This window comes from Leptodactylus fuscus, chromosome 1 (assembly GCF_031893055.1).
Source record: "Leptodactylus fuscus isolate aLepFus1 chromosome 1, aLepFus1.hap2, whole genome shotgun sequence".
Classification (NCBI taxonomy): Eukaryota; Metazoa; Chordata; class Amphibia; order Anura; family Leptodactylidae; genus Leptodactylus; species Leptodactylus fuscus.
This window is the reverse complement of record NC_134265.1, coordinates 287,183,441-287,202,933: the sequence shown is the minus strand read 5'-3', so window position 1 is coordinate 287,202,933 and position 19,493 is coordinate 287,183,441. Positions and strand designations below refer to the sequence as shown.

Genomic DNA, 19,493 nt, shown 5'->3' with positions numbered 1-19,493 from the left:
AGGGGGTGTATGGGAGGGAGAAGAGAGAAAGGAGCGGGGGACTGATGAAGGATGGGGGAGTAAGGAAGGTGGGAGACAGATGAGAGGAGTTAGTGTGAAGGCGACATACCATGTTTCCCCGAAAGTAAGACAGTGTCCTACATTCTTTTTACCCCCAAAAGTCCCACTATGTCTTACTTTCGGGGTATGTCTTATATTAGAAAAAAAATGACAGGGGTTGATGGATTGAAGCGGCGGCACGCGAGGAGTTAAGCGGCGGCCGGCGGCCGCTTCCATACATTGCAATGGGAGCGTGCTATTCAAATAGTATTCGTTCATCTCTAAATTCAATTGTAACTTCTTACAATTGAAGTTAGAGATGCGCGAATACTATTTGAATAGCGCGCTCCCATTGCAATGTATGGAAGCGGCAGGCAGACTTTGCCGACGGCCGCTGCTTAAAGGGATTCTACCATTAAAAGAAGTTCTTTCCTCTGACCACGTCGGAATAGCCTTAAAAAAGGCTATTCGTCTCCTACCTTTTGCCATAGCCAGCGCCGCCTTCTTCCTGAGCTGCGTCCTCCCCTTCTGTGTCGTCTTCTTTGGGCGTTATGGATGACGCATGCGCAGTCGGCTCTGGCTGCGAGAGCCTGTTAGAGCCGACTGCGCATGCGTCATCCATGAGGCCCAAAGAAGACACAGACGGGGACACAGATGGGGCGGACGCAGCTCAGGAAGAAGACGGCGCTGGCTATGGCAAAAGGTAGGAGAAGAATAGCCTTTTTTAAGGCTATTCCGACGTGGTCAGAGGAAAGAACTTCTTTTAATGGTAGAATCCCTTTAACTCCTCGTGTGCCGAGCGCTTCCATTCATTTCAATGGAAGCGTGCCATTGAAATGAATAGAAGCGGCTGGCACGCGGGGGGTTAAGCGGCCGCCGGCAAAGTCGGCGTGCCACCGCTTTCAATCACATATAAGGCGCACCGGACAGCGCTTCGCCTTATAGTCTGGTGCGCCTTATATATGAACCTAGACAGGACTATAAGGCGCTCATGGGTAATGCGCCTTATAGTCCTGCCTAGGTTCATATATAAGGCGCACCGGACTATAAGGCGCACCGAACTATAAGGCGCAGCGCTGTCCGATGCGCCTTATGTTTACTACGGTATGTCTTACTTTTACTTTGAAACATTTACTATGTCTTACTTTCGGGGTACGTCTTACATTAGCCCACCCCCAAAAGTTCCACTACGTCTTACTATCGGGGGTGTCTTACTATCAGGGAAACACGGTAGCAGGAAGCTGAACAATGTAAACAAATGTAGGAGATACTAGGATCTCCCAGAGACACCCATAAATCACTAAAACATGGCTAAAGGTATATGGGTGCATTTATCAACCCATTAATAGCAGAAACAGGCTTTTTTTAAAAAAAAACAAAAAAAAAAAAACATTTTTAAGGATTGATTCTGTAGAGGGAAAACCTAAACCGTTTTTTTTAAACCGGACACAGAGTCGGACATGCAGTACTCTGTGTCTGGTTTAAAAAAACGTCCGGACTCGGCATGACAGGTTTCCGTCTTCTGCATGCAGAAGACGGACACCACAGAATGGAGTCCGGGCGCTGGTGTGAACCCAGCATAACAGACTTGTACAGAAGGAGAGAAGGTTCTACCAGCGAGAGCTGACACCCTACAAAAGAAAGGGGAGACAGTAGAGAGAGGGTGCAAGCTATTATTTGTACTAGCAGAGTAGAGACAAGCAGACAAGCTTATTGCAGTGTCTAAGCTTTTCTGGGAAAGTGAGTTTTTTTTAGGGAATTTATAAGAATTGGATGGAGGAAGAGAGTCTGTCTCATGTTGGGATAAGGATCAATAAGGCGGGAGAGAAATCTTAACAGGATTATCCAGTGTCTATTATTGATGCCCATCAATATTAGCCCATTTATTTTATAGGACATCAATATTAGACCGTCCATTTTATAGCTTGCCATAGCATTAAAATGGCACATTGAATGTTCTCCTAATAATGGCTGCATCTTTTGTAAGCGGCTGTCAGACTTAATGGCATACCCTATAAATATGCCCCCAAAGTCTGAGATGGCAAAATCCCTTTAAATTTGGGGAGGTGGAAGATTAAAGTCAGAGATATATGGAAGGTACAGGTCGTAGAAGGTGTTAAATGATGTTGTCAAAGTTTACAAGTAGATTCAGTGAGTGCTGAGCAGCCAATAAATGTAATGGCAGAGATAAGAGTCAGTGATGGATGTATCAGACAGCAGAGCGGAGGTTTGGGATGTTAGAGGAGACGGGGATGTTGCATTAGTATAAGCAGGGTATGGCTGGGGCAAATGACAGCATTTTCGAAGGTGAACCAGTAAAAATGTGACGCTATCATTTTTAATTGATGGTATTTTAGGATGATTAAATGCAATAGGGCGAAGATATTAAACATAGATTTCTGTGTGTTAAGTTTTGAAAAGTTGGTAAAGAAGAAGGATATAAGTGATACACACACTGGTTATGGATAGCAGAGCGAGCAGAGCGGTAAGATGGGAGCCAGAGATGTAAATTTGGTATAAAAAGTGGTAAAAGCTATAGAGAGGTATAAGTAAATTTGGTCAGGAGTTCTAGGACAGTATCTTAAAGGGTGATAACAAAGAGATGAGATTAGGCCAAAATTTAAAAAAAAAAACAACTTAGGGTACCTGCCCTGATAGCTACCTGCATCCTAGTTTTGCCTGTAGGGGTATAGTTGTGAACAAATTGGCACCACTGTAGAAGATGGTGCAGCAGCTAGGAAGAGAGGCCATCTTGTGGTATCCAAGCAGCTGTAGTCACTGCCTCAGAAATCCTGTAAGGCGGATACACACAAACCACTGCAGAAGCCCAGTCCTTAATTTGGCCCACTTCGTGCAACTCTGCTGCTTCCAGTCCATTAGCAAGGAACCCATCGAGGCTTTGTTTTACATACAGAAGGGCATTGGTGGACATGGTTTTTTTTTTGTAATTTTTTTACATTTATACCACTCTAGGCATAACAAGCTCCTGCATCTTCCTAAGAAAATGCAAGTAGTTACCAGGGCAAGTACCCTGACTTTTTTAGTTTTTATTTTTTGAACTATTCGTGAAGAACCCCTTTAATTACTCCTCTTTTTTTTCTTAGCTCTCAAGATGCAAACACCATATGTGGGGGAGGGGGGGGGGGCACACCCACCAAAGTATCAAAATATGTTGTCATTTTTAAAACAGTCATTTCCAATCTATCATCTGACAGGGACATCGGCAGTTAACCCCACCAATACCTGCATCAAGAATCAAACCTCTGTCCATAGCCGCTGACAAAAATAACACGACAACGTCTAAGGAAGAAGCATCAGAGATACTAAAAGGTATGCCTGACAATATGACTGCTTTTGGTAAATGGATACTTGTCACACCACCTGGTGATGTGGTGATCATCGAGAAGGGTTCAACCCCGTATCAACCATTCCAGAAACGCAGAACTTAGAAGGTTTGCAGTGAAATCAAAATGTCTTATTTATTTGGTCCTAGATGATGCCATCCATCAAAGCGTCTCATCTATGAATAAAACCTTTATCAAACACTGGAAAGTAACATAGACAAAATCAATTACAAAGTCCATAAAGAATATCAGTGTGCTCTACAAAGTGCATAATACAGTGTGAATATACATACATGCAAGCATTTTCCTCACAGCTCAAGGGTATATGAAACAATTTATTACAAATGAGATCCCCTTGCTGTCTAACTTATGTGCAGGAGCAGGAGAGCCAGGGTTACAATATGGGCAATCATATCAAAATGATGCGTATACTATTACATAAAACTGAACATTTAGCCTTATTGGCTAACCCGTAGATATATTTAGGCTATCATAAACGTATACCATAAAGGTCTATGAGCGGAGGAGTCTGGGGTACAATAATGGAGTTTGGACCACTGAAACACCCACTGATCACAAGAACAGGGGACCCCAAATATCCTGTGAATGGAGCAGTGGTGCGCATGTGTGAACTCCTTCATTAATTTCCTTGGAACCGACAGATTACCGTACTTAGTGGTCTCCATCATTCTCATAGAAGTCAGTGGAGTGGTGGTCACACATATACACCGCATGGGTGACTCAGGAGCCACTGTTTTCATGATCATTGGGGGTTCCATCAGTAGATACTGATGATCTATCCTTAGGATAGGTGATTAGTATCAGATTGGTGGGGGTCCGACACACTCCAACAACCACTCCAACCAGCTGATATCTGCACATTATACAAAAGCACATAACTATGTATACTGAGTAGTGACTTTCCCACACAGTTGCAGGTCTGTTTTCATTCAAGTGTGAAGCCACATAGGACACCAGCCTTCTGGTGTAGAAGGGTGTATATGTGGCGCATCTTTGGTGCATGGCCTTTTTTGTGCCAGAGAAGCCCTGCCTTGTTGGCTCTGCACCCCAGCTTATACAAATATTGGTGGAGAGGTGTGGATTCAGGAGATGCCTTGGCTCCACAAATTTGCTATAACTCAAGCCATTAAACTGGCACAAGTTATACCTGAAATCTTCAATAGTCCTTGGCTGGTGTAGATTTCATTTCTGACGTTTAGGACCCCCTGTTAGGGGCCTGAATTATGAAGAGGCCGGAGCCGCCACTCTTAATCATGTGTTATTCCTACTGTTTCAGACAGCAATTTAAAAGAAATAACAAAATCTGTGTGTCATGGGGAAATTACTATCAATAGCTACAACAGGTTAAATGGGATGATTGGAGATGATATACTGGCTACCAACACAGTAATATGTGTACGATAGAATTATTATGTATATCCTGGAGCTGTGGAACAGCTATTAGTGACAATGAAAGAAATAAGAAGCTCTGTGTATCATGGGCATATTACTATCAATATATCACTACCTACAGCAGGTTAAATAGGATGAATGGAGATGATATACACTGTATATACTTGAGTCTCCGTGGAATGGCTATTAGTAACAATGAAAGAGCTTATTATGGTACATTACATATCTCCTATTACATCTTACTGTATGTGGCGAGGCTCACAATCATTAGTTTAATATGGGTTATGGTAATTCTGAATCTACAACAGAATGATAAACTAACAACATGGCTGACGACTTATATCCTCCTCATTGCATTATAACAATGGATTATTTTTCTTACAGTAATGCTGAGCATTGGTTGTAGGGAGAACTAGAAGGATATGTAAAACATGGAAATGTATTATTATTCATTAATCTTACTCTGGCGGTAGATGATGTGATGACAGAACAAAGCCTGTGTTTGGCAGGTACTTCTGAATGATACATTCACCTGCGAATGGAATGGCTGATTACTTTAGATGAGGACCGCTTCCAATCCACAGTCCGTGAATTACCATCTTAGGTTCTTTTCACAAACACAGCGACTTACTGACGTCACAATGTCCTTTTTTCTGACATTTTCCAATTTACACTGTATTAATCAAGCTGCGTGTCTATAATACCTCTGCAGTTAGCTTAAGGGATTCTTTTATCACGCAATCCTTCTACAATCAGAAGTGAGAATAAGCGAAGCAACAATAATTCGCTGAGCGGCCCAATAAAATCTACATTATAGATATCATAAGTAGTAAGATACTGGATATCCTGTCATGCCAGGCTTAGTGTCCTTTGTAATGTTCAATGTGATGACAAGAGTATAGGATAAGTGATAGCCTGCAGATCAGACCCCCATGGATCAGAGAGGGGGAAGAAATGAATGGAGCTCCATTGAAATTAATGGAGATCCTGATCAATGGGGTCTGAGTGGTTGGGCCACCGCTGATCAGCACGTCATCCCCTATCCTATAAACAATGGAAAATTTACTTTGGTGGGAAAACCCCTTTCATGACTTATACTTTTTTTTTTTTTTTTGCACATACAATTTAATTCTAATTTACTAGCCGTGTTCCTGATCTTTTATCCCAGCTCAGTTACATCCATCCAGTGTGTACCTGTTCATCCTGGGCAGTCGGCTCACATAATCATACTACCAGTCTAGAACGTTCTTTCCTATATACAGGATGTCAGTCTCTTCTGCGTATCTGATGTAAAGGATTACATTAGCATCTATCATATCCCTCCAGGACAGACGTCCTTCTTTTTTTTCTGCATCACTCCCATTGTAATAGTACAGTAAAAAGGATATAATTCATCAGCCACGTTGTTAGTTTATTATTCTGTTGTAGATGCAGAATTTCTATAACTCATCTAACTTATGGTTGGTAGACAAACTATATACAGTTCCCAGACACAGTGTCAATGTGGACTCCCTTAGGGAAACTATATAAAAGGAGGAACAAAAGAGCCAACTTGGCACAATAACTAAGACAGCTATAGACAAGACATACACAAGAAGCTCTAAATTGTTCTTTAATATTAATCTGTACTTCTTGTATAGGCAAAAAAATATCTGAAGTCCTTCTTTACATATTTCAGAGATGTGAAGAACATAAGAGATTTTCTTTTACATTTTTATTTTCTTCATATTCATACTTCAGTTTGTCACTGCCGTCCATCTGCGTAGAAGTAAGAGAAGCATTTTCTTTTCATACGCTCTGGATGGTGAGGACCCAGCTGCTTCCTCTTCTTAAGGAATCATCAAGTACTTTTAGAATGGGAGTATCACCTGTGATGTCATTGTACTTGAGAAGATTACAATTTATGGTGAATAGAAGAAAAATGTGCTGCACTTCTTACTATTCTATACGCCACTTTTATGTGTTATTCATCTCTTTGGCATGAAGATGTGGGTCAACATAGTTTTTGTTAAACCTATTAAAGTGGGCCCATTCAATACCTCCACCAAATTCCCGTTTTTGCATCCTTTAATTATTAAAGAAAAGTGGGACTAAAGAGAAAAATTTCTCTTTAGTCCCACTTTTCTGAAGCATTCATTTCAGTGCCTGATATATTAAGTAGAAGCTGTACTATCAGGTAGGTGGTCTCAGGCAAGTCTCCATGATTCAGTGTTCTGTCCAATCAGAGAACAGAGTCAGAGAGTTTAGAATCATGCGTTTTATTTCTGCTCTGGCCCAAGACTGCATACTTGACAGTAGAGAGTCTACTTACCATATCAGGCACAAAAACTGACTGCACTGATTGCTCAGCAATGGTGGGGGCTACAGAAAAAAAATCCATCTGCCCTGTAATCAGTAGAGCACAGCGTATTAAAGGATACAAAGAGCTACTTCTCGATGTTTGAAAAATTCTACCAAATTTTGCAGATTGTTGTTACACAGAGCTATTGTCCGTTCCATTTTCTCTTGGCTAGGTGACCAGCTTTGACAAAAAATAAAAAACAATTGCATTACCCAAAATGTCTGACAGAGTAAAGCAAACATTTTTGCTTTTATGGCTAATCATATTGCTTCACTCATCTCTGGATCAGTCAAGCCAAGAGGAAAGTTACAGAAGGACGTATCTGTTGTCTGACAGAGTGGCATCTACTGTGGGGTTACCATACTATACATTTGCCTGGTGTGGAAGGAATAATAGGTTGGGAAGACAAAGTAGTTTATATTGCTTCATATTGAGGACACCAGAAGCGTTTTTATAGCCTTTAATCTGCCCAAAACAATATAGCGCCATCTGTGCGACTTTAGTCTTATCCCTGCCGATTGCTCAGTCTGTACTAGCAATATTACAAGATTGTTCTATCTGGGAATAGCAAGTCATTTAACATTGTACAATTTCATTTTGTAAGCCAAAAAGTAACTGTCCATATATTCTAACTAATGATATCATGTATAATGAATATTTTATTGCTTTAGACCTACAGATTGGAGAAGTAGATGGTAATAGAAACACAGGGTCAAGTGGCAATGGAAGAAAATCTCCATCTGTTTTTGAGATGATGATGTCAGATGTCAGAGAAAAAACTGTACTGCAGGAGACCAAAGATGCAACCATATTGAAGACTAATGATACTCGGTCCTTCCCTGAAAAAGAGGATAACAATGAGAAGATACAACAGAAGCCAGGACAGGTAAGATTGCTATAATAAAATAGGCTAAAAAAGAATACTTAACAGATCGTAGACTTCTTGGAAGTCAAGAAGTGACTTAGTTGGTACGTACGTTTTTTTGTTTTACGGGTCTATATGACTAGTTCTAAACTACACACTGTTTTGTCTGAATTTACCTCAGAGATAACAAAGCACTGTTGTAGCTCTTATCAGGGCTCAGCAACTAAGTGCACTTTCAAGAGCTGAAAGAGGCTCCATTAGCTGTCAGTCACAGGGAAGAGCAGACAATAAAGGTGTCTGGGAATAGGGACAGATGCCTCCAGCCCAGACAACACTAACAGATAGTAGAGGTGATCTGAAACCTAGGCCATGAGCTGTAAACACTGAGGAAACATATTCAACAGTCAACAGTATCTGGCAAGCAGATACTATGTAACAGTGTATTGAGTAAAACACTTTAGTTAATTTAAAGTACAATGTTAAAGTGACATTCTAGCATTTCTTTAGCTATGCAAGGTAGTCATCGATGTAGATTCAAACTATGCTATTTCTAATGTTGTCACCCATGTCTAGCATCTGTCCCCATAACTAGTACCTGTCACCCATATCCATTTCCTGTTTCCGCAAAATACTGCAGAGCTCATTGATACTGTATAACTGCCCGGGCACACATTGAGGAGGATGGGGACATTGGTAACTGGACTGTTAGAGGAGGGGTCTCTAGGGGCAGTTTGTTCAAGAGGGGGCTATAGGAAGAAGTTTATATGAGAGAGGGAAGCTGTACCCGACCGATTTAGAAATAATTGTTTTGCCTGGACAACTCTTTTTATTTGGTTAAAAGACAAAAATAAAATTTTCACTTTTAAATCATTCATCCTTTTCTGCACCTGCCTAAAACGTTTGCACGATTCTGTGCCTCTTTTCTTCTTAGAATAATAGAAACCTGCTCTCAATACCATGAGGTGCAAAGTGATACATCAAAAGATATGGCCATACAGTCCTATGAAAAAGTTTGGGCACCCCTATTAATCTTAATCATTTTTAGTTCTAAATATTTTGGTGTTTGCAGCAGCCATTTCAGTTTGATATATCTAATAACTGATGGACACAGTAATATTTCAGGATTGAAATGAGGTTTATTGTACTAACAGAAAATGTGCAATATGCAGTAAACCAAAATTTGACAGGTGCAAAAGTATGGGCACCTCAACAGAAAAGTGACATTAATATTTAGTAGATCCTCCTTTTGCAAAGATAACAGCCTCTAGTCGCTTCCTGTAGCTGTTAATCAGTTCCTGGATCCTGGATGAAGGTATTTTGGACCATTCCTCTTTACAAAACAATTCAAGTTCAGTTAAGTTTGATGGTCGCCGAGCATGGACAACCCGCTTCAAATCATCCCACAGATGTTCAATGATATTCAGGTCTGGGGACTGGGATGGCCATTCCAGAGTCTGATTCTTGAACATTATTCTCAAGAATCTGCTGATACTGAGTGGAATCCATGCGACCCTCAACTTTAACAAGATTCCCGGTGCCGGCATTGGCCACACAGCCCCAAAGCATGATGGAACCTCCACCAAATTTTACAGTGGGTAGCAAGTGTTTTTCTTGGAATGCTGTTTTTTTTCGACGCCATGCATAACGCCTTTTTGTATGACCAAACAACTCAATCTTTGTTTCATCAGTCCACAGGACCTTCTTCCAAAATGAAGCTGGCTTGTCCAAATGTGCTTTTGCATACCTCAGGTGATTCTGTTTGTGGCGTGCTTGCAGAAATGGCTTCTTTCTCATCATCTCCCATACAGCTTCTCTTTGTGCAAAGTGCACGGTATTGTTGACCGATGCACAGTGACACCATCTGCAGCAAGATGATGCTGCAGCTCTTTGGAGGTGGTCTGTGGATTGTCCTTGACTGTTCTCACCATTCTTCTTCTCTGCCTTTCTGATATTTTTCTTGGCCTGCAACTTCTGGGCTTAACAAGAACTGTCCCTGTGGTCTTCCATTTCCTTACTATGTTCCTCACAGTGGAAACTGACAGGTTAAATCTCTGAGACAACGTTTTGTATCCTTCCCCTGAACAACTATGTTGAACAATCTTTGTTTTCAGATCGTTTGAGAGCGGGCTGTCCATGCTTGGCGACCATCAAACTTAACTGAACTTGAATTGTTTTGTAGAAAGAAATGGTCCAAAATACCTTCATCCAGGATCCAGGAACTGATTAAAAGCTACAGGAAGCGACTAGAGGCTGTTATCTTTGCAAAAGGAGGATCTACTAAATATTAATGTCACTTTTCTGTTGAGGTGCCCATACTTTTACACCGGTCATATTTTGGTTTAATACATATTGCACATTTTCTGTTAGTACAATAAACCTCATTTGAATCCAGAAATATTACTGTGTCCATCAGTTATTAGATATATCAAACTGAAATGGCTGTTGCAAACACCAAAATATTTAGAACTAAAAATGATAAAGATTAATAGGGGTGCCCAAACTTTTTCATAGGACTGTATCTGTCAAGCTCTTTGCCACTTATCGGGGCATATCTCAATGTTTTACAGAGCAGTAGAAAAGGGATTTTTGTTCTTCAAAAGGTACATGTAGTGATTGTCTAAAAATTACCTTAGGCAAATAAGTAGACGTCTTGCACCAAACCCGCTGCACCACTATTCATAAATATCCCACAAAGAGATGTAAATGTAATGTTAGTTATTAAGAATGTAATAAAATCTTCACACCATTCACTCCGTGTGATATTTCATTACTTTGGTCCATTCTATCTGCTAATTGTGTTCTTGTTTTTCAGCTTGATCATCAAAAGGACTTGAAAGCTTCATTGACATCAGGTAGATCTCGCTCAAACAGGTAATTGGCTGCTTTACATACATTAAATTTGGAACCAGGGTATTTTGGGAGAGGTATTTTGAAAGCCATTAATATTCCTTCCTCCTTAGCAGTGTTGCATTACTGCAGTCTTCCAGGTATAAGGATTTCTATTTGCTTGTGCTCTCATTTCCCTCCCATTCTTTCTGGGTAAAACTGTCTTGGCTTAATAGCGCTTCCTCAATCTCATTATACTTACTAGGCTCAGCTTTTTATGTGGATTGTATAGAAACTGTGAAATGGTGTACAAAAATAGAAGGGAATTTGTCACCAGGACAGACCCACTTTACTATGAGTATCTTGGCACTGCTTAAAGGAATTCTATCATTAGAAGCCCTTTTTGAGATAATACCACATTGGAATAGCCTAAAGGAGGTCTATTCGTCCCCTACCTTTATAATTCTGCTCCAAGCCACTGTTTCATTGATATTACGTTTTTTCCCAGTATGCAAATGAGTCTCCAGACAGCACAGGGGGCGTTCCCCCTGTGCTCAAACAGGAACAGTATGCTCGTGTAAGTGGCCACAGTAAAATGGCCGAATAGACATGCACAGTCGCCTCTGCCCAAAGCCCGATGGCAGAGCCAACTGAGCATGCACGCGATTTCCATCCTGAATGCAGGCTTGGCCCAGCAATGATGACACACCGTGGCGGAGAGGCACAGCTGAAGAAGATGGAGGCATCGTTGGAGAATCTCCAGGCAACACAGGGGACGCCCCCAGTGCTGTTTGAGCACAGGGGGAATCTACCCCTGTGCTGTCTGGAGACTCATTTGCATACCGGGAAAAAGCGGAATATCAACAGAATGGTGGTGCGGAGCAGAATTATAAAGGTAGGGGCCGAATAGCTTTTTTTAAGGCTATTCCGACGTGGTGCTACCTCAAAAAGGGATTCTAATGATAGAATCCCTTTAAGAAAAAAAAAAATCATACCCTATGTTAACACATTCATAGCGTTTTAGGCTAGGTTCACACCTGCGTCTGATTTCTGCTTGGGGATTCCGTTCCCCATTCCGCTTTAATAATGCGGAGAGAAATGTCATACAAGCAGAACTTTTCTCTCCACATTTTTATGCCATTTTTCGGGCAGACACCATTATAACAGGTAACTGCTCTTTTAAGTAGATTAGTTTTCCGTTTGTGTCATTTGCTTGGGGAAACCTGAACACATGTGAACATAGCGTCAGATTGTAAAATGCCGTAGAAGTGACCTGACATTGCAGCTCATGCCCATTGCCGTTTATAGGATTCAGCTACAACACTTAGCAGCCAAATGACAGTTGGAAGAGAGTATAGAGCAGGGGTAGGGAACGTACTGCTCTCCAGCTGTTGCAAAATTACAACTCCCAGCATGCATACTTGCTCTGCTGTACTTGGAACTCCCATGGAAGTGAATAGAGCATGCTGGGAGTTGTAGTTTCACAGCAGCTGGAGAGCCAAAGGTTCCCTACCCCTGGTATAGAGCGTGTACAGCTAGTGAACATATAAGTTAAAGTGTTTGACATAGAGTTATCGACTTCCAAAAAAATAAACTGTGAGTGACATGAATGTATACTCGCATACACTATATGCCATTATTTTTCCAAGTCAGTTTGGAAATGTCTTCCCTCCTGTGAGTGCCATTATTAAAAAGTAATAGTGTTAGGAACCTCAGCCATTGGCAGACCACGTAAGGTTCAGGTTAAATGAACAGGTTTGAGCTTCTGCATGTAAAGCTTACATCACCAAGTAAAATATTAAAAGCCGCATAGAGTGATGAAAACCACACCAATACCCTGGAATAGTGGAAATGTGCTCTATGGAGTGGTGAATCACGCTTGTCAATCTGACAGTCTCATGGACAAATTTCAGGTGAAGTTTACCTGCCTAACTCCATGCTGAATGAGAAATCCTTTATTTCACGTTATTCCACCTTTTGGTTGGCTTACTTTGTGCTAAAATGTTGGTGTACTTTTGGCACTATAAGTGAGCGTTCACACTATCGTTGGTGTCCGCTCAGCAGTGTCCGTGGCTATTGTCCGTACAAGATTTTAGCAACAGACACTGGCTGATCTTGGAGGACTTTTCTGTCCGTTTGAAATACAGTAAGTGTCCGTTTTTTTGTTTTTGTTTTTTTTTTAATATTGAGGTCTATGGGCAACAGACATATAACGGACAGTAACTGATCGCCATCAGTTACTGTCCGCTATGATAGGTGTCCATTTTCCTTTAAACGGACACCTTCTGAGTGGACACCAATAGTAATGTGACCCCTACCTAACCCAAGCCCCTTCCTGCTAGCCTACTCCCTCTTCCTACTAGATCATACCCAGTGCTAAGATGTATAAAGTGTCTTAAACACATAATAAATGTGGTACATAGCACGCACACCAGTTTTTGGCAGAAATGAAGACAAAACTCTGGCACATTTATCGCAGGAAATGTTTAGAACTTACTGGAAATGTATTCAGCGCTTTTATTCTTTCCCTATGGAGCAATATAAAACACACATTACTTTCTATTTTAGGGAGTAAATCCCATTATTACAGACAATTATTTTTGTCTATATCTAATTATTTTCTACTTGACAGATTGATCTTGACCTACAGATCCATTCTTTCCTCAGTTTTTTTGGCTCTTTTGTAGCATTCTTGATATTAGTTTAAGCTTTTGTAAAAGTTTTTTTTTGTTTCCATTCCATCCCTGTCCCTAATGGGAAAGTGAGATTAATATTTAATTATAATAATGTGCGACAGATGGACTGTGTGCCAATATTACTCCACAGCTTGACTAAAAGCTATGTGAGAGTTGGATATCCCAGAAGACGGTGCCCCAAACAGCAGGGCGATCCTCCTGGCAAGGGAATTAGCTGTTAAGCTTATTCATTGAAAGCTGAGCTTTAGAATTATTAAATCTTGAAGCTAATGTATGAGCCACTATGTACAAAGTCATATCCAAGAGGTTGGATTCTGATGATAGTAGTCTATCAGAGAAATACAATCTGCATCCCTAGTAGCATATGTTCACACTTCTTTTTCCAACATAGCTGGAGTTTTTGTCAGCATTACTCTTAAAGGGAATTTGTCATTAGAATTTTGTACACTAAACCAATTCTTTCTTTCTGTATTGCATATAAATGATTTTGAGGATATGCTCCTGATGAAATTGCTGGCTTTCCCTGGAGGGAGAAAACAAGTTACAGATGTGCCCTCCTTTATTCTTCTTGTTGTCAGTACATATCCCAATAGGCGTGTCGAGATGAGCTGATTTTCAAAACAATATGATCTCACAATACTTTGTCACAAGATCTCTGTCCTATATGTGGTTGTGTTATGAATTTCACCTTTTACTGTACATTGTTTTTAAGAGAAATTGAATTTCTTAAAGGAGCTTTCTAGGCAAAAAATGTTGTTGTTTTTTTAAAGGTCTGTTAGTGCTATTAATGAGAAATGCACCCATATACCTTTAGCAGTGTTTTGAGTGATTTATGATGTCTCTGGCAGTTCCTGGTATCTTCTGCCTTTTTAAAGGCTATGCACGCATATGTGGGGCTCTAGCAGCATGATTTTGCTGATAGAGCCCCTTTAATTATGTTATTTAGAAAGTAGGAGGGGGAAGGTGTTCAGATTAGTGTAGAGTTTTCCAGTTATCCTGAAGCAAAGGTATAGTTGGCCACATCAGTATAAACAACCATGGTCCTGTTATTGGCATTTCTGCAGTTCTTGGCTGTACATCACACCCGTTCTTCCTTGATTGACATCCCACTCAGTGTATGACATAAGGACTAGCTGTGACAAGAGCAATGTCAACCAATGAAGAATGGGAGTGGCTGCAGCAAAGGAAATGTGACTAAGGCCACTAAGGCTAAGGCCCCACGTTGCAGAAAAGTAGCTTTGTTGCAGATTTTAGTTTGGTTTTTTGAGCCAAAGCCAGGAGTGGATTGGGCAGAATGGGAAAGCGTTTTCTTTATATTTTCCATTCCTTTTGGCTCAAAAAAAACTCAGCAAAATCTGCAACATAAAAAGTAGCTTTTCTAGGGGCTACACGGTGGTTCAGTGGTTAGCACTGCAGCCTTGCAGCACTAGAGTCTTAGGTTCGATTCCTGCCAAGGGTAAAAAAAACATCTGCAAGGAGTTTGTGTGTTCTCCCCATGTTTGCATGGATTTCCATCCCATATTCCAAAAGACATACTGATAGGGAAATATGTACATTGTGAGCTCTATGTGGGGCTCACAATCTACATAAACAAAAATAATAAAATGCAGCTTTTCTGCAACGTAAGGCCTTAGTTTTAGTTATATTTTATACCCCTGACTTTTCTAGCTTGACAAAATAGGATTTGCCTTGGAACGCTTAACACAATCACGGCTATCACAAACAAAGTCGTTGGTTTCCTGTATTTCTACTTGAAGACTTTTGCTTGTACACAATAATGTTAAGTACTGAAATGGTTACATTAACTTAACGAACTGTAAAATAAATGTACATGCCAGACTCAATTCCTATAAGATGTGAATGCAATGAAATATATATGAAAGCGGTCTCCTTGCACTCATAGCATCAAATATTTATTAGTTGCTGTTTTGTGTTCTGAAGGTTTTTATCAGCTGCATTTAAGTGAATAGATGATACAGTAAATGTGCGTTATGTAAGTTTGATATATATATATATATATATATATATATATATATATATATATATATATATATCATAAGGTATTTGCTGTGTTATTTATTCGCTTTGTACCTGCTCTGTGTTAACCACTGGTTTACATTTACAGAGCTTAAAGCTGAAGGTTTACAGAATATATTCTTGTGATACCAGTCTTTTATGCTTGTCACAATTCTGCCCTTTATTCTTGGCTTGCATTTAGAATAAAAATATGAGCTAATGCTTTGTTCACATCTGCTTTTGGGTGTGCGTTGTTCTGCTCAGTTGGAGGACCAGAACCACGGACACATGGACCGCTAAAGCAGCAGATGGATTGCATTGACTATAATAGGACTTGCAGCACTTATAAATGTGTGTACGTCTGTGTGCAGTAAAATCTGGCGAAATTTGCGACATAGGCTGAAACACAAATGTGAATAGAGGCTTAGTGGAAACATCTATGGTACAACAGCAGCACTGACATAAGAAATTGTACAGTTTATATAGGAAATGCAAGTGCCAGCCAGTGTAGTTGAAAATGTGATTGTTCCTATAATAACTCCCACGTTACTCATTACATTGTGTCACTTAATTGTTATGGCACAGGACAGATTTTGGCTATGTTCTAGAAGAGGGCACTGGGGACTTTCTTCTGTCCTGGTAAGTCGTTCTGTAACTCTGACCAAGAGATGAATTTTAGGTTGGAGTCACAATATAATTTGGAACTGTGCCATAAGAATTCACTACAAGAGTAAACCTATTGCTTTCTTTTACAGTAGCACTCTTCAATTATTAAGATATAGTTATTAGGGCTCGTTCACAGGGGGCAAGAGGGGGCAGAATTTGACGCTGAGTCCACGTCATAATCTGCCCCCTAACAATAGAGGTCTATGTAGACCGCTAGTTTCCTTTTTTTCGTGAGTGGTATGTTCCCGCTCGCGCAAAAAAGAAGCGAGCTGCCCTTTCTTCAGGCGGATTCCATGGCTGATTCAGCTCAGGCATCCACCTCGCAACAGCACCCTCCAGACTAGACCCATTCATTTGGGTCTACTCCGTAGCCGGGAGCCGCAACTGTCGGAAGTCGCAGCAGGCGCATTTTGGTCCTATTCTGACGTGGCTTCCTGCATCAAAATCAGGATCAAAATACGCGGTCACAAGCCCCGTGTGAACTAGCCCTTAAGTTTCTTTTTCTCATTACAGATCTTTTTCTGCTCCCCAATCCATGAAGTCTGCTAAATCACGTTATTTGGGAACCTTAACCATACTGGACACATCTGTTAATAAAGACGGTGGCGATGTAGTGGCAGCCGATAAACTGCGTGCTACTATTTATCAGGTAAATATCTTTATTATGTCTTTATATAACTGTAATAATCCAGTAAAATACAGAGAAGAACTAAAATGAGGTCACTTGATAAGAACTGGATTCTTCGTTTCAACAAACAAAATTTCAATCAATTTTTTCTCTCAACCTCAGCAGGGTATTCTTAGTTTATTATTGTCCTGACAAGTGTTATGTTGGCTCTTTCTTGTGAAATCTGGTGTTTTCAAATAGTTATAAGAAATCCTCCTAGTCTACAACGCTTCTAGCGCTGCAGGTTAGGTCACTTATATATCAAGAGAAGTTGTGGCTTTACTAGTCAGCAGTGTCGCACTGAGGTGCCTAGGGCTTATCAGTACGTGCAAATATTACCTGACACTCGTTTACAAATTCCTAAAATGTTACCAATATAGATTTATTTTCCAGCAATAAATTGTTGCCTGGCTTTTGCCTTTGATTGTTTCTCTCCTGGGTTCCTGTCAGTAGTCTGCTGTCTGGCTCTTGCATTGAACTAGCACACATAGGAGCAGACCTCAGGCAGCAGCAGGACCATGCAAGATGGTTGGCGATTGGGAAGATGCAGCCCAAGGAAGAAGGATACTAGTCAGCCTGACTCTGCACCTACCGGTAGATGTCACCCACTGTGTCTTCAGTATATAACAGTGGGTAGTTTCTTAAATATTCTACCCGCTATATTATATTGATACACAGCCTGGTTGAGATGCTGTACATAGATTATCTGTATGAATCACATTGAGTGCACTATACCATGCCAGTACAAGTTGGTGGTACAGTTGGCTTCTGAAGGGGCTTCTCCAGGGGATTCAGCTGTTAACATATAGGACATCATGGGATTATTATGTGAATGGAACCCTCTGGTCCATGAAAAACAATCCCTGGATCAGGTAAGTGAATTACAACTCCCTGGACAATCCCTTTTAAAATTGGATAAAGATTCAAGTCCATCATATGAAAATCTGTAATCCTACTATGTTAGTCCAGAGGTAAAAAAAACAAATAAACTCTCTGCATACATGCGGCAGATGAAATTTGGCACATATGAAAGGGAAAAAATCCTTTCCGAGTCCAAATATGGTAGTCAGAATATATCATATCAAAAGGAAACAAGGGGGGGGAGGGAGATTTAGGTTCAACTTGCAAAATATATCGAAGAATGGTATGACTCACGTTCTTGAAAGGGTAATGCACGGAGAGTTCTTGCGGCCCAAGAAACTTGTGATCAGGAACTTCTCAAAATGTAAAACTCCAGCATAAACGTCCTTGTTAATAAAAAATAACTTTTAATGAAAAAACTTTAAGTTAAAAAATCCACAAGTGTCTCTTAAGTAACCTCTGAGAAGACAGAATGTACTGTACAGTGAGCTACATTGAATAACTAGCAAACGCTAGTAGACACTGACTAAGTCACTGAAGACACTGAATAACTAAAAAGTTATTTTTTATTAACAAGGACGTTTATGCTGGAGTTTTACATTTTGAGAAGTCAGAATATATGCCTGGATCAATTTCCTATCCCAGGAATCTAGTTCTTATAGCTTTTGACAGTTTTTACTTCTTTTATCAAAGGCTTTAAAACCCCTGTTGTACTTGTACAATGTACAATATCACAAAATCTTGCAGCAGAGAGTTCTATAGTTTCACCTCCATGTATCACAATGGTGAAACCGTCTTTCCTTTAGACATAGAAAGTGTCCTGTCTCATTATCACAGGCCTAGTCGTTGAAGGGTCATTGGAAAGATTAGATTTCAGATATTCAGATATTTCTACATTGTAATTAGGACATCCCAAACTGTTTATTTTCCAAACTGAAAAAACTGTCCTGGTAGTCTTACCCACACACACCCTTCTCTGCATCCACACTAGTTCAGCTACTGTCTGTCCTTCTTTTACCTTTCTTACACCATCCATCAATAAGAGGGAAGAATGTTGCAAGAATCCATCTCCAAAAAAGTTGGATTCAAAAAGGAAGTATTTTTTTTTAATGTTCACAAAACTAAAAGAAAAAGCACAAAATCCACGGCAGGCTGAATCCCAGGCTGACTTTGGATTTTGCCAGTCTTCAGGTTCTTCATAGTTTCAATGTCCTTATTTACAGTATAGCATGAAGGTCACTGGCTAAATCATATCACATGGCTCTAAGTTTTTTGAATCAGGAATAGATGCTGTTCTATTGGCTGATATCGGTCTCATGATTAGAAGGAGAGGAGGAGCTACCTCATTGATTAATATATAATAACAATAATACATTTTATTTATATAGCGCCAACATATTCCGCAGCACTGTACAATTTGTAGGGTTCAAATACAGACAGAAAGATACATTACAAAAGAAATAGTCAATTCACACAATGGGACTGAGGGCCCTGCTCGCAAGAGCTTACAATCTATGAGGTAGAGGGGGTGACACAAGAGGTAGATTAAAATATCTTTGATTTTTGTAAAGGGATATTTTTAGATATTTTAAATGAAAAGATTGCAATAAACGTAATGAAAATGTAGTTGTGTGAATTCATTACGCTTATGAGTACAAGAAAGTGTATTTACAATTGGAAGCAGTATAAAAAAGCATATTAAAGTATACAATTATGGTGATGGGACAAATTAGCCTAACCTATACATGTAATTGAGTTA

General features: G+C 40.1%; 1 protein-coding gene across 3 annotated transcripts in view; it reads left to right on the top strand.

Moving 5' to 3' along the window:
• The window catches only part of MAP9 (microtubule associated protein 9), an 80,598-nt gene that overhangs the window by 17,097 nt on the left and 44,008 nt on the right, over positions 1–19,493 (top strand). For all 3 annotated transcript variants that reach the window (XM_075257435.1, XM_075257429.1, XM_075257444.1), the window contains exons 6-9: positions 3,255–3,369; positions 7,809–8,023; positions 10,815–10,873; positions 16,720–16,855. In XM_075257435.1, coding sequence (XP_075113536.1) covers positions 3,255–3,369; positions 7,809–8,023; positions 10,815–10,873; positions 16,720–16,855 — 525 coding nt within the window. The remainder of the gene's footprint in view (positions 1–3,254; positions 3,370–7,808; positions 8,024–10,814; positions 10,874–16,719; positions 16,856–19,493) is intronic.